The 25,111-nt window shown below is 35.7% G+C and overlaps 3 protein-coding genes and 1 long non-coding RNA gene across 4 annotated transcripts; 1 reads left to right on the top strand and 3 right to left on the bottom strand.

Moving 5' to 3' along the window:
- Positions 1 to 523: 523 nt before the first annotated feature.
- On the top strand, positions 524 to 2,084 carry Dsk (Drosulfakinin). The gene is made up of 3 exons (XM_066400838.1): positions 524 to 1,373; positions 1,428 to 1,633; positions 1,810 to 2,084. Exons 2-3 carry the CDS (start codon positions 1,429 to 1,431, stop codon positions 1,950 to 1,952), a joined length of 348 nt encoding a protein of 115 aa, XP_066256935.1. The 5' UTR covers positions 524 to 1,373; position 1,428; the 3' UTR covers positions 1,953 to 2,084.
- Positions 2,085 to 2,117: 33 nt separating this feature from the next.
- Ipp (inositol polyphosphate 1-phosphatase) lies at positions 2,118 to 3,677 on the bottom strand. Its single transcript, XM_066400837.1, has 5 exons — positions 3,317 to 3,677; positions 2,996 to 3,272; positions 2,779 to 2,944; positions 2,524 to 2,729; positions 2,118 to 2,473 (listed from the first exon to the last, which is right to left on the bottom strand). Exons 1-5 carry the CDS (start codon positions 3,530 to 3,532, stop codon positions 2,220 to 2,222), a joined length of 1,119 nt encoding a protein of 372 aa, XP_066256934.1. The 5' UTR covers positions 3,533 to 3,677; the 3' UTR covers positions 2,118 to 2,219.
- Positions 3,678 to 4,740: 1,063 nt separating this feature from the next.
- LOC136415884 (uncharacterized) lies at positions 4,741 to 5,777 on the bottom strand. Its single transcript, XR_010752653.1, has 3 exons — positions 5,537 to 5,777; positions 5,249 to 5,484; positions 4,741 to 5,188 (listed from the first exon to the last, which is right to left on the bottom strand). It is a non-coding gene; the product is annotated as an uncharacterized lncRNA (long non-coding RNA).
- Positions 5,778 to 5,901: 124 nt separating this feature from the next.
- Positions 5,902 to 25,111, bottom strand: LOC136416006 (uncharacterized). Its single transcript, XM_066400961.1, has 4 exons — positions 24,853 to 25,111; positions 7,458 to 7,575; positions 7,168 to 7,388; positions 5,902 to 6,020 (listed from the first exon to the last, which is right to left on the bottom strand). Exons 1-4 carry the CDS (start codon positions 24,911 to 24,913, stop codon positions 5,902 to 5,904), a joined length of 519 nt encoding a protein of 172 aa, XP_066257058.1. The 5' UTR covers positions 24,914 to 25,111.

Raw genomic sequence — 25,111 nt, 5'->3', positions numbered from 1 at the left:
TTACATTAAATCTTTGCGTATTAAATTCATTTCACGTAAAATGCTGCTACTATGTAATGTATATAGATAACTCAAATTAGATAATATTATGAAAGTGAAAAAAGATATTTAGGTGTGTATTGAAAAGTTTAATTCCTATTTATTTAAATGAAATGAAACTAAATCATTTTATTTACAATATTTCTTACCATGTACGTAATACTGATATATTAATTTATTAGAATTGATAATGAAATATTCTAGTTTGAATGCTGATAATTTGCTGAAAATTTCCTTCACCATCTCGTCCAGAAATTAGAGCTGAGGTATTCTGCAGCATAATCATATGATTTAGTTTTTAAGTCTATTTGATATGACCCGAAGGCCAAAAGTCATTTTGGCCATATCTTTCCAGGTACTTATATACCTTCCAACCTATGAGAAACCGAATTTCATAAAGCACAAAGTTAAACTAAATATCTTTGTGAATCCCTGGTACAATACTCATCACCTCACCTCTTTAAACCTTTATATAAACTTCGAAGCCTTAGCTCGACACATTAAAGTTAAAAGTGGAAATATTTCCTAATCCAATTGTACGGAGCGTTTTTCTCAGTTTTCTTTCACTCGTGGCTTGGTTCAATTTGTCTAAGAACCTTGTGATCAGCTTAAATTAGTATTTTCCAACATGGTGGAGTGGCTGAAGACTCAATACGATATCAACGTGAGAAGCAATGTCTTTAATATGTCCATGATGAAGAAGATGTTCAATAGCAGTGTTAAGCTGAAAAAGGAAGATTGTTTGATTAGTGCTCATTCAAAACCTCTGAAGGTGAAAGCAGTGAGCAGTTTTACTAGGAAAGAAGTTGATGGAGAAGAAGAGAAGCCAATTTGGAAGAGATTGAGTTTCCAAGGGTCTAAGAAGAGGAGGCAAAGGAAGTTAGAGGAAAGGGCTAAACCCATGATACCTCAAGTATTGCGCACATACGACAAAAGAGGCCTGATTGTAGTGAGGAGTAATGAGTGGTTATAATATTTTAAGTTGCAAGCTATAAGACTGAATGTTTTAATGTTACGCTTTATGATAAAGAGTTTCAATTTGTTTAAACTGTGTACCTTAGTATAACTTAATGTAATAAAATTGAAGCACGTATATCAACCCCAGACAGTTTTATTTGAAAGGCAATTGTGGGGACAACCCACAAGAAACGCGCCTTATAAAATTATTATCTGAAACCTGTCATCATAAGAATATTAGTAATTTTTGCTGGGAACATCATGAGCTGAATTCAAAGCAAATTTTCTTTCCCATTTGTTTGCTATAAAAGGCAAATCCCAAGAACAAAAGTGCAGTTGCTGGTCTTATTTTCTTCGCTGAACATCACTGAGAAGAGGTAAGTGGGTTGTAGTTTTTTGTTGTAAATTATACATTAATTTTGATTTTTTAGAATGAAAATGAGAAATATTTTTACGAGCTCGTTCCTGATAGTAGTAATATGCTTGCTTTCATTCTATAACATTGAACATATTTTGGCCTTGCCGTCGAGTAACAGTGCAGAAATTGTAAGAAGTAGGGCTAGAACAATTTCGAGATATAGACCCAGGATTAGTTATGGAAGGCTAAAAACTGAAGGATTTGGTAATGAATTAGGAGGTAAGTTTTAGAAATTTGTTTATGTCGAATTGATGGTTTCTGCTAAACCGTTTCTTTAGAAAGTTGTTTTGATTTCTGAAGCATATTTGTTGCTCTCCATGTATTCCTAAAAAAAGATGCTTAATGCTGATTTTCTTGTTGAAATAATCTATTATTCAAAATTCTTCTAATCCTAGATGAAGAAGATATATTTGATCTTTCAAAACGTCAACAGACAAATTCCGATGATTATGGGCATCTCAGATTTGGCAAAAGAGATGAACAGTTCGATGATTATGGCCACATGAGGTTTGGGAGAAATGGAATCGAGAGGAAGTAACAACTGAGAATACTGCGATCTTGAACATATCTTGGTTATGGCTCGTATAAGATGTTTTGTGGCAATTCCTTGATTAGGTTTAAAATAAATAATAGAAAATAAATAAATAACAGAAAGTGCTGACAACTTTACTACTTCGAATGTTAATAAAAATTGATTACACCCTGCTTTTGTTTATTGTTACTTAATCATTAATATTTTATAATATTAAATTATGTTTGAATAAAATTAAAATGAATGTTAAGAAGTATATACTATAGTACAGTATCATTTCGCAGTCTCTCCGTTCTGTAATCTTAATAGCCTCTCTAAAACTTTCTCATTCCTATAAGCAATGATCCCCTTTTCATTACAATTTGATCCGTCATTTCTACAATTATAAAGTATGGTATTCTTTTGCCCGTGGGTTCCTGCAACCCATTCTATGACACCCCCACCTAACGCCAACAAAATGGCATGAGGTGCACAAGTGTCCCATAGGAAGGTAGTGCCTTTCGACAAAATATACGCATCTGTTATTCCTAGAAGAACGTTAAAACATTTTTTTTCTAAAAATGTATCAAAAACTTACCCAAAACTACTGTCAATAACTTATATCCAGCTCCTCTGGTTATTACTAGATTGTATCCATCATTCTTTAACGATTGCCTTACTGCTTCATTCTCTTTTTCACCTAGGCAAACATTGTTAGTTTCCTTCCAAACTTCGACATCACATGAAGACATCCATGATGATTTGTTATTTGTATTCGGACACACTCCCCAATGACATTGGAATCTACGAATCAGAATTCAAAAAGGACGTTTGAAAGGAAAATTTTGAATACCCCGAATCAATTTCAGCTTCAAAAAATGGTTGATTTATAACCCCCATTACAGGTTGTCCTTGGGTGTTGAAAACTCCAATAAGGACTGTGACACATTTTAGTCCTTTACGATAAAATTGACCGTTGTTCTGTTCATATCCTCCTTTCACATATTCATTGGTACCATCTTGAATTTTAAAAAGAATTACTTTCTGAATAAGAATTGTCCCGATAGTACCTATAGGATCGATCCAGATGCTTAAATGTTCGACATCAATACCGTCAGTCACTTCATGCGGAACTTGTTTTGTGTTAATATCCTCTAACTTCACTTGTTTATGAACCTCATCTGATAGTAGATTTGCCATTTCTCTATCATCATTCATCAGTGCAGCTAATAAATCTGAAGTTTCTTTTTTAGTCTCTTTTATTTCCACTACAATTTCTTTGCCCAGTTCTACACTAAAGAAGTGATTGTTTTCCTCGCCATAAACTCTATCTCGAATTTCTGGAAACTGAAAGATTGTTCAACCCTCTGAGGATATTCTAATGGACTTACCTTCAATCCCACATCATGTTTAACCATCTCCTGTATCAATACATCTGCTAAAGTTTTAAAGTCCTCCCGGAACCTGGGATTGGCCTCAGTTGAAGACTTCTGTTCCACTAATTTCTTAAACAATTTCTCATTCTCGCGAAGAAGCCTGGCAATATTTGCAGCCTTTTCCGAAGCTATAATGAGAGTTTTCAAGAGATCCATCACTACACGTTCCATTTTTCTAGATACTCAAAATAGATGTAAGAGCTATTTCGATTTAGCTTTGTTTGGATTGGATATAAATATAAGGAAGACGCGAGAGGTATTGCGAAGTGCTTTCTTAAAATAGGGAATTGGAGCTATAACTGGAAAGCGTCCAGGATTTGGAAACGCAGAATAAAGATTTTTGGGTTTGTAGGGACGTTGAGAGATGGCGCTTTTGGCATTTTCTGGAACGCGAAGAAATATTGATTGGTTTGAAGGATCGTTTATAGAGCGCTGTAGTAAAAATCATATTTTAATGGCATACGGTGGATCAATGGGGAGGAGAAACGTCAGGAAATTTTATCGCCTCGAGGGTTTATTCGAAGATTGAGCTGACAGTTTTAAAAATTATGATAAGTAGAGTTTGCTTGGAGTTTAATTTAAGTAGTGATTTAGAGTGCATTTAGTGATCTCTGCGTTCATTGAAAGGTTCATTTAGTCCACATTAGGGGAGATTAATGAATATTTTTTTGGGATGTTCTCTTTCGCCGCGAACTAAAATTTTCCTTGGAGCTAATTCAGTGTCGATTGCAATTTTGTCTTCAAACTGGAAGAATTATTAAGGATTTTCTAGAAGAAAAGTTACCAAAACTCATGTAAAATGAAGATAAATCGAAAAAAGAGATGTCGCTTAAAAGTTATTCATTATTCTCGAGCCTTGAGTGCAGAATTATATAGCATTTGTAAGCCCAGATTTAGCGGAAATTGAATTTAAAAACGAAACGTAAAATATTTAAACAATTCGAAAGCAGAATCAGTGAATAACGAAGAGAAATAATATCTCAAGAAGGTCCGACCTTTATAAGTTGATTAAAGATTCAAGTTTGAGGAATTACACCAGGTTTGCAATGTTAGCTGAAACTGAAATTGAAGCTAATTCAATATGAAAATTTGAAGGCAAAGTTAGTCAATTAACTGCAATTATGATCTTCAGGTGAGCTGTCGGTTACAAATCCTTCTTCAAGTTCGTAAATGCTCCAGTTCTGAAGGTTCAAGTTTGAGGAATTATAACGGATTTACAAGAAGATGTTTATTTGAAATTGAACCTAAAGGGAACCCGTTGCTATGCACTATCGATTATTAGTCGAGTTCTAGGTCCTGAAAGAGCCAAATTTGAGGAAAAATCTTGCTGAATATATAAGAATTGGTTTCACCAACCCCAAACAAAAAAAATATCAAAATAATTTATATTTTTTATATTTCTTCTATTACCCTTGACAAAGTTGCAAGATTGTCATTAACAGATTTAACATTGAACGGCTACAAATAAGGTTGAACAAAATATTCTGGGAAAAATACACATAATTGTAAGAAAATAAGCATTTTACAACACTAAATCTCTAACACCCGTCCAGGATAAATCCAATAAGTTCCAACTATTTCGATTTCAATAGAGCTATCTGAGCTCTAAGATATTTATTAACTCCAGAACAATGAAAACGTGCCTAAACCTTAATAACCTTTATCTTTAGCATTAATTTTGAATTCTGTAATATCACAAAGATTTTAAGTCATATTGCATGCATTAGTCTTGTTACGTTATACTAATTAAATAGCATAAATAACATAGGAGAAGCATTGGCATGGAGGAAGCTAAAGTGGATGCACCAGAGAAAGGGAAAAACCACACTAAAATTTTATTGAAGAAAAAAATTATTTTCAGAAATCGAGCAAATCAAACACACTTACAAGTACTAAATGGCGGGTTAGTGGTAGCGATTTCAAAGCTATCATACATTTCATAATATTCGTCTGTTGAGGTTGTAGGAGCTTTGGTAGTGGGAGACCAGTCAAGGTTATCTGACACTTTAATGCTGAATTCAACAGTCCTATGATACACATCATAAATATCAGCAGAACACTGAATTATCATTTTATGTCGGTGGTTTTCCTTTGTAAGTCGATAGCGGAGTTGAGACACAACACTAGAAAAGATTGTATAAATATTGAATGGAGGAAGTGATTGTTGAGTTATACGCAGAACGGTCGTGATATCCTAATATCCTTCGAGTCATCGCCTGTTTTTGCACACGATGGCCGTTCACTTGCCAAGTGATATTGGCCGGTGGATAGGAGTAGTCGGACGTGCAATTGGCCCTAACAATTTCTCCAGGGGAGTAATGGTCTTTAAAGCCTGTTATGGACAGTTCTCTTGCGGGGATATCTACAACCTAAAGAAACCATTTTAAGGAAGAATAGTCTTTAATTAGATATTATGAGATGATATGGTTGAAAGGACCAGCAAATGTTGTGGTCCTGCAAAATGGCCGCTAAGATAGTTTGAAATAGGATAATTATATTCGAACCACCCCGAGTTCGCACACTGTTTCGTGCAAAACTAATCAAGAACATGAGCAGTAATGAGACAAACCCAGCAACGAGCCGCTTTTGAGAAATTTGCTATAAAGGTCACCAGTAGAAACGCATTGTTCGCATTCCCTTGTTTCTGAAGATATTTCTTCTAAATTTTGTAAATTAACTTAAGAAAAGCTTACTGTTCAGTATTTGCCTGAAGTAACTTGAAATCAAGAAAGCTGACTGGCTGAACCGCAAATCAAGAATCTTCTCTAATTTGAAGTTTACAATTATTTTAATTTATCAGAAAGTTCGACCAAGCTTTAATTATAAAAAGTAGTTAGACGAAACTGGAAAGGAATGTAAAAGGGGCATAAATTACAAGAGGGAAGTGTCCAATCAACATCATTTAATAGATTCCTGTCTTTGTTCAAATAATACTTTCAACATCTGTCTCTCAAGTTATTGAGAAAATCATTTAAAATGAAGAAAATTTCCTTGATGCCAAAATGGCCACAAATTATTTCCTCCACATTAATAAATCGACTCAAAGTTTTCTTAATGAAACATCTAGACGAAGTTTCATTAATGCCAGTTAAAAGTTTGGTTGGCTAAATCAATTTGCCCACTTTATTTGGCCTTTTAATTCTGTCCTCCTCTATCTTTAAGTTCGTTTGCCTTTGATGAAATTGGAGAAAACCTTTTTTGCGACCCCAAATTACCGGGAGGTCTTTAAAGGCCAGCGAACAGGGAGGAAAAAGAACCGTGCACGTCCAGAAAGAACGAAATTGAGGGCACTTGTGGAGGTTTAATAGAGTGTGTTTGCAGTAACTCTGAAATTTTTATGTTTGAGCTTCGACAATGTTTGCAATTAAATTCTTTAAAGTGCGACTTATTAAGTTTTTCTTTTGTATTTTAATGCCTACTTAGCAGTGCCCGAAAAGACGTTAGTCATTGGTAAAATGGCGTATCACAATCGTTTTAATTTATTATGTATATCGTAAGCTTACTTACCTTGCAAAATAGATAACTTCCGTTGTTTTTTTTATCTCGACGAGAATATACTTTCAAATATTCATGAGATATTAATTATTTACATAATTAATGTTTTAACGTACTTAATAATTGATTTAAAGTCTCTGTTTTTTCAAATGAAAAGGACAATTTAGGAATTATTTAAATATTTTTAATACCGCGAAGATTTCATTTCATTCGAGTGATAGAAATAAATATACAATGACGTGTGTTCACCGTATCAGAAGTTTGAGGTAAATCGACTCTTTCTACTTTTTGTGTTTCTAATATGAGCAAACCTGCCTTTAATTTCGCAGTTTCCAAAACCGTAAAAAAATTAGGCGGTTCTGCAGTAACCTCACAGCTGAATATTCCACTAATATTTCTGGAAACATTTTTCAGAATAATCCGTTCCGGTTTGGATTCGGATAGTTTGACGTTAATTCCTTTCACTTCGAATATCGTAACAGGATTGTAGGTCTGCGGGGTGTACCGGTAGAACTCCGCTTGTTCTCGGTACCTATAGAGATAATGACGTTAATAAGAAAGAGATGTTGAGGGTGTATATGTGAATCATTGTTGGATTTACCACTTGAGGGAATACAGTTGATGTCCTTCGAAGTCAACGGAACATTGCAGAGCTGCATCTTTCCCACTTATGATGGCTTGAGGAACTCTGAGTTTGACATTAGGAGTGGCCTGAACATCTATAAGAATAAAAACGACTATAAAAATCAAAATAAGTGTCTCGTCTTTAGGTTTCACTGAACAAATTCGTGCCTATGCTGACCTTAACAACATTTTATTACCCACCCCAAAATTAGCCACAATATTATCGAAATTCAGGACTTTACCTGAGCAACATTCCAAAGAGAAAATCCCCTTTTATCGTAACCATCGAGGACAAAATTCACGTTCCGAAATCGTATTACAACTTAATGATGCGAACGTGACTCTTTGCGGATAATCTTTGCTGCCGCATTGTCGGAAATATGAAAATGCAAGAAGTTCCTTGAGTGGTTTATTAAAATTCGATGTTCCTATTTAATTGGAAGCAGCAATTTCTAGAGCATTAATAAACTGGCCAATGTCCAGACAGGTCCAGGTCAAAAGCCAATAAATCATATTATAAGGGTTGAAATGGTCGAGTGCAATTTGGCCACGGCCCTTGGGACACCAAAACTAAGGACAGCTTAATTTATGTTGTGGACTTTGGACTGCACCGAGACGATGGCCCTCAGGTGTGAGATTATTATGAATAGAGTACATTTTGTTATATGAGCTAAACTAATAGGTGCGACAACTACGAGATTAGTTCAGGCAAAGCCATTGAAGTTTTGAGAGAAGTGCAATCATTTATATTGCCACTATTTACTAGTCATTGGGCAGGGTAGGGTAAAGCCAGTAGGGACGTTTGTTTTAGATTATATTAGCTGAATTTTTACTTCTATGAATTTGGTCTATATCCGGTAGATTTTCGTTGATTTAGACGTTTATTCTAAGGGTCCTAATTGAGACATATTCTTTTAATAGAAATCAGCATTTTAATCAATTTACCATAAAGATGATGGACCTTAGACCTTTAAACTGACTCCCGGTGTGTCCTTTAACCGAGACTGTAGAAGTGGGTCTTCGTACTGTATTTGAAAGTCTACAAAACTGTTTGGAAGCATCTTTGATATAATAACATGACAATGAATGCTATTGTCCGTTAATAGTGGGCTATCTAACCGAATGTGATGGTATTCGTTCGTTTTCGATTCAAAAACAAACATTTTCAGCCTTTAAAGATTAAAATCACTTATTTATATAAAGCCGTTGAAGTCCGCTTCTGGCAATTTTTCCATTTTACATTCACCCCACGTTCGACCATATTCAGCCTTCTAAACACATATACATTCAAAATCTGTTTTCAACCCCCAAAGGGAAAACACAGTTTGTTGATTTAAGGGCGGACTTTGTTATCCGGGATTTTTTTCTATTTTCAGTAAAAATAATAGTTTTCATTGCCTAAAGTTTTCGACTTATCTCTGTAGACTTAGGTTATTTGCTAGATACACATGACCCTTAAGACTTTCGTCTGGCATGCAGGAGTTTGTATACCTTTTCTAATCGAATAAAAGCTCTACTCATTCGGGACTTTCTGTGTAACTTTTTTTAGCGCTGTGTTTAGTCGGTAAAGACACTTTTAAACGAGATTTCGTTATTCAAGTTCTGCATCTAAAACGCTCCTTAATTGAGTTAAAAACAAATTCTTTAAAAGTTGCACATATTTTATAAACTTAGAGTGCTAGAAAACTCTGCCCCAATTAGTTAGAACTCCAACTTCAGATAGCCTTATCTATTCATCTAATGGCAGCAGTTTTATTCGGCTTAGCTTGATTTATACAAGCCAATAAAGCACATCTACTACCAAGCATTAGTAGTACGTTGCTAAGCTGGAATTAATCATTTAAACGACCTGCAAGGATCTTAATTTGTCTCTCCAAGGAAAAGAGGAATCACTAAAAAAATTGTGACGTAAAACTAAGCTGAACCGATACATCAGGAGGATTGAAAATAAGCTGGACGATTTTGATATAGTAAATCAGGAAGTGTTGTCTATGACTTGTCGTGTAAATCAAATAGTGTTGAGGGTTACTTCAGTGGGTGAGAAAAAGAAAAAAGGGAGCACCTGATTACAACACGATATATTACGGACTAACTGTTTAAAAAGAACACACATCCAAAGGAACACTAAAAACGCTGACCTCGCATATACGTTTGGCGGGCCGCCTTATCAATATTATTGCTTTTAGGCAAATTAAGGTTTTCTTTCTTCAATACTCTCCCTAAAACTTAACTAGAATAAAGCAATAAACAACACAACACAAAGATAGAATTTTTTCGAAACTTGTTAAGCCTAATTTACCTTTTAGAAAATTAAATCTTGGTCTTGCTAAGGCCTTTGTAAACAAATCAGCGATTTGCATTTCCGACGAAATGTACTCTATTTTTATTGTACTTTTAGCATAAAGATCTCTTATAAAATGACACCTAATATCTATATGTTTAGTACGTTCGTGAAACTCAGGGTTTTTGGCTAACTTTATCGCACTCATATTATCCATGTACAAAGTGTTTTCCTGTTTTGCCTCGCTAATTTCACTTAGCAATCGTAACATCCACAACATATCTTTGGCCGCACTAGCCGCGCTCACATATTCCGCTTCCGTAGTAGATTGAGCAACACATTGCTGTTTTTTTACTACGCCATGTCACCGCTGCACCACTATAGAGGCACAATGAACCTGTAGTAGATTTTCTGGTCTCGACATCTCCTGCGAAATCTGCGTCGCTGTAGGTCATGAAGTCTCCAGTATTGGAATAAAGCAATCCAACATCTTCTGTTCCTTTTATATATCGGAGGATCCTTTTAACAAGTTGACAATGCGCTTTCGTCGGTTTATCTAGTGCTCTGGAGGCAAGACCAATTGCAAACGCAATGTCAGGTCTAGTCACTACTTGTAAATACATTAGATTTCCCACAATTTCTCTATATGGAAAATTGTCTTCTTTTTCAGGAGATTTAGTTGCTTTCCATCCAGTTTCTATGGGAGTTGATACAGCGTTTGCTTCCAGCATTCCAAAACGATGTAAAATTTTCTGAACATAACCAGCTTGATTGATAAAAATTGAACCATCCATTAATTGATGTATCTCAATTCCCAAATAATTGTTTACCTCTCTTGTAATTTTTGCTTCAAACCTGGAAGTTAATTGACTGAGAAGTTGATTGGCTTCTTCTTGGCTATTTGTTGCAATTAGGCCGTCATCGACGTATAGAAGTAGTAGCAGTTTATTTTCATTACTTTCTTTGAAAAATAAACATGAATCCGCACTACTCTCCCTTAAGCCACAGTGTATGAGGAAATCTTTAAATGACCGATTCCAACATCTAGGGGCTTGTTTTAGTCCATATAGGCCTTTGTTCAATTTACACACTCTTTCTGTCCCATCTTCAAACCCTTCAGGCTGCTGCATGTAAATTTCTTCTTCCAATCTGCCGTAAAGAAAAGCTGATTTAACGTCAAATTGACTTAAATTTAATTTTTCACGTGCTGCTACACTTAACACTGTTCTGATAGTATCAAAACGTGCCACTGGACTGAAAGTTTCTGAGTAGTCGATATCTTTTTCTTGAAAATACCCTTTTATGACCAAGCGAGCTTTATAACGATCAGCACCTGTTCCATCTGAATTGTGCTTAGTTCGATAGACCCAACGATTTCCTATAACTTTCTTATCTTCTGGTGCATCAACCAGTAGCCACGTATTATTTTTCTGTAAAGAGCACATCTCTTCCTCCATCGCTTTTATCCAGTTTTGTGAGTTCTCTGAAGAAACTGCTTCTCTGAAATTTGTTGGTTCAAATTCAGCAAACATAGCTACAGGAATTCCGAAGTAATCAGGTCTTTTTAGCATGCTTCTGTCACGTAATTTTGGCAAAACTTTTGGTACCTCCTCTTTGGTCTCTTCTAAATCCTTGTTTTCAACGTCTTGTTTGTGATCTTCAATTTCAAACGTGGTAGGTGAGAGAGTTTCTTCTTTAAAGACAACATCGTGGCTTAGCACTACATCATAGAGCTCTGGTACCCACACACGATATCCTTTGACACCTTCGAGATAACCCACAAGATATCCTTTAAGGGCTTTCTTGTCCAGTTTACGACGCTTTTGTTTCGGCACGTGGACAAAGCATTCAGTGCCAAACACTTTGAGGTCGTCAAATCTTGGCTTTTTGTTAAACCAAAGTTCATATGGTGTTTTTCGGTCTAATCTTGTAGGTCCTGTCCTGTTAATTACATATACGGCCATATTAACGGCTTCTGCCCATAGATATTGAGGAATTTTAGTATTGGAGTATAACATTGAGCGAGCTGCCTCCATTATGGTGCGATTGTCTCTTTCAGAGCTTCCATTCTGTTCAGGGGTATAAGGAGCAGTGATCGAATGTTTTATTCCTCTGTTACCCAGAAAAACGGATATTTCTTTACTGGCGTATTCTTTTCCTCCGTCCGAACGTAACTCAACAATGTCTTTTCCGAATCTTGTCTTTACTTCATTGCAGAATAATTTTAGTTTATGTTCTACTTCTGATTTTTCACGTAGAAAATAAACAGTACGATACTTGCTATGATCATCTTTAAATAAAACATAATATCGTTTTTGTCCAGGAGATTGCACACTCATAGGTCCACAAACGTCAGAGTAGATAAGCTCTCTTGCATTATTTGAAATATCTTCCCTTCTGCTAAAACGCTCCCGATGTTGTTTGCCATAAGCACAAGCATCACAAAAAAGGTTGTCATTGGTAAATGCAATGTCAGAGTTCCTAAGAAAGCATTTCACATATTTTTTGTTTTGGTGACATAGGCGTTCATGCCAGAGTTGCAATGTATTGCTCATAGTCGCCGCACAAACGATTTTCGGCAAGATCACACGTAATTTAATTCGATAAAGATTATCGGCCTCGACTCCAACAGCGATAACTTTATTATTTCTAGTAAAGAAACACTGTGAACCGTTATTTTTCAAAATAAAGTCAATACCTTTCTTAGCTGCTGTTTTAACCGAGAATAAGTTCTTAGCCATATCTGGTATGAATAACACGTCATACAATGTTGCCGTTATCCACTCTTTGCCGTCAAAAGATTCTACATCTATGTTACCTTGACCTAGTGCTAGTACTTGGTCACCATTTCCAATGTAAACTGCTACTGGATCCGGGAATTCCTTGTACTCATAAAACCACTCACGCTTATTTGAAATATGATTTGAAGCACCTGAGTCTATCAACCAATAATTGTCACTGTTCTCATTAACAATAGTATTCCCAACAAAAGCTTGTCTTTTCGATTGATCACCTTGTTTTGACGAACAGTCTTTTATTAAGTGTTCTTTTGACCCGCACGAGAAACAACCTTTGCAGTCTTTCCGCTCATGATTCACTTTCCGACACAAGGAACAGCGCGACACGTTAGAGTCCTCTTTCTGTTTCTGAAAAAACTTTTTCTTCTTGAGAAAATTACCTTTTAGGTTTACTTTAGATAACAGGGCGACTGTGGATTCCTCCTCTTCCTCCCGCTGTTTTTCCAAACGTAATTCTTCAGTTAATAAACGAGTTGTTAAGGTCTCAATGGTCTTTTTAGAAGCTTGAGTTGAATCCCAGGCACTATGAAAATAGTTAAACTTGGACGGCAAGGTTGATAGAATTCTTGTGATCAACATGGACTCAGGAATGTCGCCTCCCAGCTTTTTCATTTTGCTGGCCAGTTGCTCCAGCTTTGACACATGGTGTGCAACATTACCATTGGGGTCCCACTTGAACTCGAAGAACTTCTTTTGCACTAGGGATAAACTTTCATCTGATTTTAAGTCGTACACGCTGTGCAATTTCTTCCACATTTCTTCTCCTGTGGCACAATTCATCAGCAGTTGTAACGGTTTGGATTCCACAGTTGTGACGAACAGTTTTCTTGCCATCCTGTCACCTTTGATCCATTTTTTAAATTTCTTTTCATAGTCCAGTTCATTTTCTTCAGGCCTTCTTTCAGTACCATTGCAGATGTCTAACGCATCTTCACTGTCTAATATCGTTTGTATAACAAACTGCCACTGTTGCCAGTTTTCGGAATCACGTAGTTTTTCGATTCTAGGCTTGTCGATCTCCATTTTTTTTTTATGGCAGATAATACACTAATTTTGTAATTAGTCGTATAATTGCGAACAAAAGCTCAAACCGACACTTCTCACTACAACACTCGCGACTTACTCTCACTCGCACACTGGGCCCATAACCTGTTGAGGGTTACTTCAGTGGGTGAGAAAAAGAAAAAAGGGAGCACCTGATTACAACACGATATATTACGGACTAACTGTTTAAAAAGAACACACATCCAAAGGAACACTAAAAACGCTGACCTCGCATATACGTTTGGCGGGCCGCCTTATCAATATTATTGCTTTTAGGCAAATTAAGGTTTTCTTTCTTCAATAAATAGCTATCCTGCAAAAATTTCAGTTTGCATCTCAAGGGAAAAACGAAATTAAACTGATTTCCTGTATTCTTAAATGAGTTTCGGAATCGATTCTGTTTGAGGTTTTCGGTATAAATCTTGAGGATATAATATGCATAACGATTCATGGAATGTTTGCTATAGCTTGTTTTCAGAATCAACATAAAATTTTAATTACGCAAAAATTTATGACTAATAAATCCCGGGACAAGCCTTAAAACGATATTAATTTGGAAGCCCTTGGCAAAATTTAAAAACAACCTGATATTAAGGGATTATTTATGACTTTCGAAGGGAAAGTTTTGATTAAATAGAAAAAAAAATTAAATTTAGCTTTAAAACATTGCCATTGAAGTATCACCAGAAGCAGTCATTTTTGGTGGTAATTTTGCAGATACACGGTTAGCCTCGACTATCAAGTTACTACGAGTATATACAGAATATACTATTCTGAAAACTTCTATTGATACAATCTCAGTAAGCAATCATGTGATGAATGCTAAGCTTACGTTGACAAGCCCAAGGCGATTAACATTCTCTTAATCCAGGCGATTCGAACAAAGCTTCCGAGAACGTCCAGTAATTCCCGAAGGGCTACTCGCAACGTGACACTGGCTGACACGACATCCTAAATCCCATAATGCATAGCGATGGGTGAAACTTTGTCCTCCCAAAAGGGCAATGTCAAAATTAGTAACTTAAATGGATTTAATATCCGATCTTGGTGCATTCTGGATTTGCATCATTGCTAATTACGTTCTCCTGAATGACTAAATTGAACGTAAGAAGATGCAGAACGGAGAATGGATTGCAGTGTAGCTTAGTGCTGGACAGGCGAGGGACACGATGAAAGTAAATCTTCTCGGATTATTAAAGGACGAAATGAGCTCTATATTACTCTGCGTAATAAGTTGACAACCCACGTTTTTCCTTTATTACGAGGTGGCCTATAGGGACGTGATCTTTTGTTAGAGCCTACGGCCCTATAGGTTCCTGGTTAGAGCTAGAATTACCCGAGCAGCATTTGACTTTCCTAAAACTTCTTAAAGAAAAAAGTTCTTTTAACAAATTAATGATTACTGAAGAGCGAAAATGTAAGAGTCAGATGACATTTAAATCAGGCCTATTCATGTAAAACGTTATGGATGAAATGGCTTCGACAAGAGGGAATTATTAGGTCGTTTAACAAAACATCACGTTTCCAATAGGAGATCGGCTATCCAGGCTAATATAGAAAGGAACGTGACTCGTCAAAGATACTTTAGCTGAAATGTCGAAAATAAAATCAACTCTGACCTACGAAGGCAGTTTTATACATTGGACAATTTAGTCGAAGATCGTTTCTTTGTGATATAATGTAAGTACCGGAATAAGGTTTTGAAAATGTTACATTTTATCGAAGTAAGTTTGTAATGGCCCATGTGAAAAAGGACTGAAAAGTTATTTTCTTATTTAGAAAACAAGAAAATTGCCAGAAAGATGAGCTTCTTAGGTAAACAGTTCTATTCTTGTCTTACAAAATAAATATTTCTTAAAACGCGACTATTCGCAAAACAGGTTACAACGCGCCGCCACTTTATCACTTTGGAACCAATTATGAAATACGACGAAAGATATAAAAGTGTCTGGTGTGGCGGTGGCTCCCACAGCAGCGCCTGCAGACATGGCATATAAATTATAACCCATCGCAATGGTCTATGGCGAATTTACAAAGTGCCTTCAACGCCAGCTATAAATTTTAACCCTGTTGCTTTATTATGGATTGTGGAGGCACAAATCCAAAAAGATTTCATGTTGCAATGTTCCAGAATTTCAATTTCTTCGACAGGGGATTGAGCGCAATGTGCACAATATGATGTGGCTAAATGTTATCTTTTTGATATAAAGTGATTGAAATGCAAATGTTTCCACTTCTTCAATTGCATATTTCCATATATTGTCTGTTGAATCTAGGATTGCTTCACGAAACTATCCATTCACATCAAACTAAACCGTCCTATCTATTAGGCGACCTGAGGGTAAGATGTGCGAAAGTTTCATTATGTCTGCATTAACGTGAATAGAGAGGGTGTTTTATAAGGAAAGGAAGTACCTTTCAAGCGAACTCCAGAAAGTCATATTACAGCAGAATGGCCTTGTCTCAGGTGTATCTTAAACGTAAATTTTAGTTGGTTTCGTAATTAGGTCTTTATTAACATTGCTTCCTCGCCGTAAAGTTTGTTGAGAAGCAAAGTGTGGTAAATTACGTTCTTAATTACTCTTCTTAATTTTCAAGTTCTAAAAATAATTAGGTTTTGTTAATTGGGTAATGAATTAACAGGTTCATCCTGTAGTAGTGGTGATTTTAGGGCAATCAGCGCTCGGTGCCCTGTGTCCTTCAGGCACCTGAGGCATTTATCGGGAGTATCTAATCATCTCCTCACAGTCGAAAAATTCACTTTGTAATTAAGCCAAATTTAAAAATTCCTAATTTCCTCCAGATAATAAAAAATATTTGAAAGTCATTTTCCATAGTGTTCTTTTAAACCTGTTTCAAAAGAATCTTCAAATGTGAATTTGCAGCATCATCTAACTTATGGAATGGACTACAGTACAAATAGCCGTCATTATAATGAGAATTTCAATACAAACAAAAGTCGATAATTCCGGATAAAGGCTACAACAGAAAACATTATTAATCTCCAGCTTTCGACTTGTAAGTTTTCATATTTCATCCATATTGATGAGAAGACGAAGTGGAGCCAGCCAGGCAAGTTTCCCCATAAAAAATATGGTTCGAGATGACGCGGACGAATTCCCATTTCCTCCTTTATACGATGCCTTTATCAGGTCTTACAAACGGCTTTATAATTTATTGCCTACTCCTCGTCATTTTGGGGGGATAGTTTTGAGACTTCCCGTAAAACTGTACGGGCAAAGTTTGCTATAGCTTTGCCTTGTTGCGGCTCTTCAAGACAAATCGACTTGAATCGAAGCGACTGGGAAATTTTAGAGTTGGTTTTTAGAAGGAAAGACGTTTTATAGAGACTAGTCCCTATGATATTCCAAAACAGTTTAAAAACTTTATACCCCGTAGTTGCTGATATTGAATTAAGGATAGTTTTCAAGAGGAAAACGAAAATATGAATCAGTATAAATTCCATTGGACTTACTCCCCATGAGGAAATTTCTGGTTCGTAAAATAAACAATGTTATTTGGGAAGAAGTTCAATACACCGTAAACGAAATTCTCTCTATATTTTTGCCGATGGCATTGAGAAGAGGGAAAATGGAGTAGTGTTCCACATTCTGGATAAATGAATCGCTCATTTTCCTCAAGCTAAATGCACCCTCATCTACTATTTTCCAAAGGTCGAACGCCATAAAAAATTTGGTGGTCCCCAATAATTGGTAGGCCGACTATGGGGCTCAACAATGAATCATAAAAGAAATGTAAATCAGATATTTCTATGCGAAAAAGGAAATCAAGCCCAACGGACGCGTTATTACTTTTACACTGTGAGATTGCATTATTTCTCTCCCTCAAGAAATAAATTGAACTGCTTCAGTGACATAAAATTCCCTTCGATTCAGTCAGAAATTATTAAATAACACACATAACTTTGTTCTCACCGAAGTTGCAATCAGTTCGTCCTTTAGCTCTAAGAAACTCAATGCAGTTTCTAATATGGAAACTTTCACCCGCAATAAAGTAGAGTAAAATTACAAATCACTTTCCAGACAACCTGATATGTGTACCGAATTCACTGAAGGATATTTAGCCCTTCAATCGACTCGAAAGGGTTAATTGCATACCGTCTTCACATCACACAAATGATCGTTCGCGTTCCAGTGACGTGAATGCCTCGTCATGGATGAGTTTCAGTGTCAGTGCGTAATTAAACATGCCTGTTTAGACATTTTCTACCGGCTCTATCGCTAATGAAGAGAGTTTCCGGGGTGTAAGCTTTAAACTTTGCTAAGCGAGCAAATTTTATCCTTGAGCCTATTCACGGGATACGTTTGGATCTTCATTATAGTGGAAAAACATTCTTGCTACTTAGGATAGAGTTGAGATAGAGCTAGTCCTATTTTATTCCTCACCATCGTATTCATACTTAATCATGTTTGTTTTTATCATTTCTGAAAGTTCAGAAATTTAGGCGCGACAGAGGAAAATTGTTGATACAAAAACGAACTCTATATTTTTCTTAATATCGACTTTAATCCTGAATTTTCAATTTCTATTCCAAGCTTAATTCCATAAAGTTTACACAGATGCATGAAATAAGACTTTGAGCGGACACAAATACTTCTCTGTTTTGTATTAACTCAACCGTCTCTGAGGGCTTTTCGAGCTAAACCTGAAACTCTATCTAAAGAGAAACCACTACTCTAGCCTAAATTGCAAAATTAGCCACACTAATGGTCAAATCTTTAATCTCGACTTAATACTTTAATGGAACGGTCAACTAGTTTTAGTAACTTTCCAATAAACGGTTAAATACCAAATTCCCAATAACGACTCCCTTTGTTTGATGAACAGGCTAGTTCCTTTATAAGCATCCCCTCCTCTTTGAGGGCTGGCTTCAATTTCCATATAAATGTATATACTAAGAAGAATAAAGATCTTTCAAGTTTTAGGTCTGGAGAGTATAATTGGAAGTCTTAGTTTAATAAAAGTTTCAAGCATTCTTCGTTTAGGGCCAGCTGTTTAGTTTTAGATAACTTTGCCCCCTACCCTAAAAAATTATAGTTTGAGCCCTGATATCCTAGGAGAATGAGGTGCTCTATTGTCGGTAGTGCCGTTTTATTATCTAAATACATGTTTATGATCATGTATGCAAATGGTGTTTACAAACTTCGCAGTTTCTTGTTAAAGCCAATGGAAACTCTCTCATATTGCTCTAAATATTTATTAACGTCTTAGAGGTTCTGCGGTAACTAGTAATTCTAGCTGAAAATGCATTTTTAAGATTAACATATCCTGACTATAGAAATGGGGATAATGCTTGCTTCAGAGCTGGCTTAAAATTCGCTGAATTTTATAGATCCCTGGAAATATTTGTGCTGTTCTCGACTACCACTTCGTGGATCCAAACGATTTTGCTGGGACCCGATTTATAGGTTAAGCAATGTTCCGCATTTAGATGCAGATTCGATAGGATTTTGAAAATGCATTGTCCTCATGTCCTATTGATCCCCTTTTCATTTTTACGCCAAATCCCCTACTAAATTGCTATATGTGTTCTTTGACTTCTTGGCCTCATTCAGGTAGGAATGGGAGTTTCCCTTCCATATATTCAATTATTGATATAATAAAATTGAAAGCATTAGTTACTTTTCAATTCGCAGCTCATTTTTGTAAGCCAATTTTCCATTAAAAACGAAGTTTTCATTTCTAGCCTGTCTGTGACATTTTATATAACCAATTAGCCATTACTGCCCTCCCACCATCGTATGATAATAATAGTTGTTTATGTGTAGGGAGCTTAAAGAAGATTACGCCTGCGGCCAAAGATTGAGGCCCGATGCAAAGCAGAGGGCTTTAATTCAGTTAAGGGCGTAATTCGACTTTCGACCCATGGTTTTTAAATCTTTTAGATGTCAGTAAAATAATATTATAACTAGTTTTACATTAAAAAAAATACTTTACCGCTTATTACTAAGAGTTACGTGTGTTGTAACTTAAAAATAAAACAACGCCCGATGGTCAGCCATTCTATTTTATGACATTATGAAATTGTGTCCCATTATGACCATCGGGTGGTGTTTTATGTTTTTGGCCCTTCGCTCACGGCATCGGGTTGTAAGCTTCTGTTAACGGCTATGTCCCTTGGCAATAGGACGGAAAGTAAAAATAACGCCTGTTGATTTTTTAACCTTCTACAATCAATTAACTACGTATCATAATATTTCATTTGTATGTGGAGAACTAAAAAATATATTATTTGTGTCTAAAATTTCGTACGTATCATAAGCCAAAAGAAGAATTATGCCCTCATCCGAATAAAAGCCCTCTGCTTCGCATCGGCCCTCGAACTCTAGCCTCGGGCGTAATCTCCTTTCAGCCCTCTACATCTACTATAGATAACTATTAACAACTGAAATGTATATATGTATATAAAACAGGGAAAATGGAAAAATGCTCTTAATTAGACGATGCCATGGTTTATAGTTATTGATTTGCATAAAATAAACAACAAATCAACAATAGGATTATGAAGAGGAATTTATTCGAATTTTAAAATTGGAAGTATGCAGAGTGTGTGGCTTTGTGTACGCCAACTGATTAAAGCTAGAAAAGCAGGTAATGCATTAATTTTTCTATTTATAATAACGTCGATATTACTATCTTTATTACAGGTTCGGAAATGTCATATTACCTCCCTCTATTTATTCACGATTCGCCTCATGTATGCAGCGCATCCATATTAACACGGTAGCGATTGTGTTTGTTATTAAATTTTAAACTTCGTGTTATGTTTCTGTTTGCAAATTCTAATTTCGAACTAATACATTAACTTCAATGTTGGCCTAGATGTCCGAATTTCAATTAAGTATTTGGAGCAAGCAGGAAGTTATATTACCTTTTTTGATGGAGAGTTGTTTTGTTTCATCATCAAAATAACTTCTATTGTGTTGATTCGAAATTATTCCTGGAAATGTTCGAAATTCATCAGAACTTTGCCTCAGAGGAAGATCAGACTACGTTCAGCCATACGGAAAAGTAATAAACAGAAATCCCCGTATTTCTGCAATATGTATTCCTTTTTATTAATTTTATATTTTCTTGTGTAGCTTTATGAAGCTAGCATTAGATAATTAGATTATTTTGTTATTTATAGTCAGTCTTCTGTTAATTAGTCTCAGTAAGAAATAAAATTTATAGGAATTTTCGTTTGACCCTTGAAATTCTGACTACAATAAATGTTTTTATTTTAGTACTTCTTTGATATTTATTTTCGTATTCTTTCTAATACAACTTTTTAGCAATCTTGAAAGTTCTAGTGGTTTGTGTTCCATTTTCCACATCACTAGTCACTAGTAAAAAGAAGACAAAAATCAATACTCTCAAAAAAATTGTGCGAAGACTACCTCGAAGGAATCCTCTAGAACCAGCAAAAAGCTAATCGATTAATCTGATTCAGCTAACTATCACGAAGGTAATTAACTAAGGGATGATTAATGGCCATATTCTGTGGCAATTTTCAAGGGACACATCTTTAAATTGGATATTATTGGGAATAAAATTGATGATAGGACTCGGTAATAGGACACATGCGAGCCATGGATTGGCTCTAAGTCGGTTTCCAAGTAAATCAAATTAAGCTTTGCTGATTTGGCGTTTTTTAATTGTATTAGCTACTTGATTAGGAGAGTTGGTTGAATTGTCAAAAATGTATTGAAATTTTTGGTGCTTGAAAATATAAAAGAGGTTCTTATTAGTCACTGAGCTTCAAATTTAAAGAGTCGAAGAGAAAAAAAAATGTTTTGGAATTTGTCAAACGTACAGGATGTTTCCTTATGTTGATACTCACGGATAAAGTATCAACGGGTATGTTTATAGTGTTATGAGCTTCTGTCTGACGTGACCAAAAGCTCGTATGATCCTTTTCATAGGATCACAGTGAGGTGATTTCGCAAAATGACCGCCAAGATAATTATGGACTGGATAATAACATTCGAATTACCCGAGTTCGCACACTGTTTCGTGCAGAAATACCCAAGAATCTTCCTAAGTACAACTATCGATAAAATTTATTGGTAAAAGCCAATGATTCACCTGTTAGAAAAATATCGACAAATATGAGCAAAACGTGATGCCGGCTAAATACCAAAAAAAGGTTGTTTATGTATAACGGTAGATTCATAAACGAACACAAAATAACGGTTGCTACCTAGACTTGGGCCTTATAAGACATAGGTCATATTTCAATTTTTTGTGATAGTTTTTCAATTCCAATTTAGAGTTTCTTTATTTACATCAAAAACGACTCGTTCGATTTGAATTTTTTTGGTGTTCCTGAATAGAGAATTATATCTTTTATATAATATGTCCTTTAATAGGAGGTATCACTTGGCAGGTAGTGCCATTTAAAATTCTTCTGATGGAGTGGCTTGGCGCGAAGGGGTGTAATATAAGACTATTTAAAATTTTAATTTAAATGTCCTCCCTGATATCTAAATTGACGTGTTTTTTTCAAAACCGTAAATTTTCGCAATTAATAATTATTTAAGGTGACTCGTTTTCAAATGAGGGTACTATATTTAACGCAAGAAGATCGGAAAATTAGAGAAGGATACAAACTCAGTAAGATATTTTTAATATCACCATGTACATTTGTCTTGGTTTCTGGTTTACAAGCGCGAAATGCTATACACGAGCTGCAGGCAACAACACGAATGTGTTTAATGAAATTATACAATTCCTATATAAATCTCTAAACGATGCAGCAAGATTTTATTCAAATCCTTAAAATATTAATTTCCCCATGGTTTAAGTATCTTTTCTCATTTGTCATACTTCGTTTGATATAAAAAGATTCAAATTCTGAATATAATGCGACTTTGGATTTAATAATTGGACCTGGTTGATTATGCCCATTTTCTCACAACTGAAGCATTTTGAGGGGAATTGTGTACACACAAACGACTCTCTTATTTATAATTCTCGAATTTATAATTAGAGAATTTTTTTTTATGTTGAAATTCATTGTGTCAAACTTGAAGTATCTTTTTTATGCCATCATGTAATTAATAGAGCCATGGTAATTTATTTTTGGTTTACACTTGTAATGTACCTTTATGTTACGCCTATGTACATTACCATTTTTGAGTCATATGCCCGACATGGCCAGATTTTAGTATCCAGTATTCTCAAAAACATGTGGCTTTTTATAATAAAACTTTCATCCATTTTTTTTGAAAGAAGTAACATTTAAGTACAACCCCGTTTCGTTAAATCGATATAACTGCAACATACGAATAGAAGATCTTGTTATTTAACTAAATGTCACGCTCTAAAAAGATAGACAATAAATTAACCGATAATTGCTTTTTAGCCGTAGTACACCTGTGTGTGTTAATCCTCAGTCTTACAATTAGTACTTAAGAACTTCGCAATACTTGTAATACTTGTGTCCTTTCTTGGTCGTATTGTCGCATTAACGTGTATTTCATTAACCGAGCTTTTCATTTTTGTAAACCTGATTGTGGAGTATTATTTAGCAGTGAAATAAATTACTTCGTAAGTTGTTCCTGGGTTTACTGTTCCAAGATCCATTACACACTAAAAAGCCATTTTTGCAACTAGGCGCCTATGTACTATACATATAGTTGTATGTTGATAAACGACAATAAATCATGACTGAAAACAAGAACTGTTTTCACAAGAATTACAATTTATTGGTCGCATGACTATAAATTACTTTTTATTTTTGTGGGGTGATTTTATTACTCTGCATTTTTTGACCTTCCCATTAAAAAATGCATAATTGCCAAAGAGAGTCAAGCTCATAGCTAGGTTATAATCCGAATTGGCTTTGGTCTAATACTTTCTAAGCGAATTTTTCCATAATAGAAAAATCTATGATCTGAATTGTCTGGAAATTTAACGCGAACTAGACTGACCAAATACTGCTTTGAAATTTGAAATTCCTCCTTCAAGTTTTAAATTGAGATATTTCAGAGTTTTTCAATTTAAAAATAACGTCCGCTTCTTTGCGAGTATTAAAGGTAAAAACCACAATTCCTTTGAAATGAATTTTGCTGAGTCGCTGAAACTATTGCGTCGATAATCAGTTTCCTGCCTTTCATCGTGTCAACATTGTGAAAAGGATTTAGGAGTGAGTAGGAACTTTTTGGCGTCGCCTTTTGAAAACGGTTTTACGCCATGTCGTTTAGTAAAAGTGTTTTTTGGACGCCTGGGGATTTCAAACACTTTGTTTCAACATTACCAGGCGTATTTTTTTAAAGGATAACTCGCCGAAACTCAGATATCCGAAATCTAGATTCGGGAAATTCAGGGATTATTAAATTACCATAAAACTTTATATGAAAAAGTACGCGAGAGAGAAGCTTCATAAATTTAATCAAAACTTTTTATCTTGCTATACGGACTATGAAACGTAAACAAGCAATTCCTCCCTATAGAATAACGTTTCCCCGTCTCTCCCCAGGGCTGTTTTATCCAAATTTGGAGTTTTGCCGGCTATTATATTCGCAACAGACGGAGGTATTTTTACTTTTTTTGTTACCAAAGTTGGCAGTTTGGAAGTCCCTGGGATATACTAGGGGATTGTTGAAGGTAATGTTGCAATTTCATCCAAAGCACCACATGAATAAGTAAGGGGTTCGAAATGTAAGAGGTCACCATTTGTTTCAGGCAGTGGAGTTAGGGATTTTCATATTCATAGAAATTGTTACGCCTCACATTGTGATAAACATTCACCATTGAACTGTGTTTAGTTTAAGTTAGGTCAGGTTAGAATGTCCCCTTTGTGTGTGTGTGTGTGTATGTATGTGTGTTCCGAAAAAGGAGCCCCATTTGCTAATCACAGATTTTTTAGCATAAATAAATTCAAGGGTAGCAAGTTCGCTTCCTGTTTGTAGAATCCGAAATATGTAGTGTGTTCACGTGTGAAACGGTTAAGTGGAGCCTTACCTCCCGACTTAAGTCTGGGGTTTCCAGTTCCCTCCTACCCCCTACTTTCAATGCATTGACGCCAAGCTGCGTTATTGTATCGTTCGGCGCCTCCAAGTTTCCATTCGGACTTGCCAACTGTTCGCTGGCAAGATTAACTGAACTAAGATAAAACTACCGCATCAAACAAACTTTCTTTGAATTAATACCTGGACTAACTCGAGGACGTCACGTCATATCTGCTTCAAACGTGGAATTTCAATTAAAGCTAAACTACTGACACGTACATCCCCTAAACTTACCTTTAAAGTATAAAACTGTCAGCAGTAATAAGTAAACCAGACTGTAGCAACTGCACCGCATTTCGGCGACACCATTAAAGTTCACTGTTAGAGACACGTGAAAGCGAACTCAACACTCCAAAATAACAAACAAATGACCGTTGGAAATACTCGGGCAGACGCGGTTTGGACTCCTGGATTAAGGTTTGAAGGAATTCGGGATTACGAAGGGACTTCGCGTAGTCCAGATAGCGGAACTGTTTCCCCTAGGAAAGATGCA

The sequence above is a fragment of the Euwallacea similis genome, chromosome 21, assembly GCF_039881205.1.
Source record: "Euwallacea similis isolate ESF13 chromosome 21, ESF131.1, whole genome shotgun sequence".
NCBI classification, from domain to species: Eukaryota; Metazoa; Arthropoda; class Insecta; order Coleoptera; family Curculionidae; genus Euwallacea; species Euwallacea similis.
This window is presented reverse-complemented; position numbering and strand designations above follow the sequence as displayed.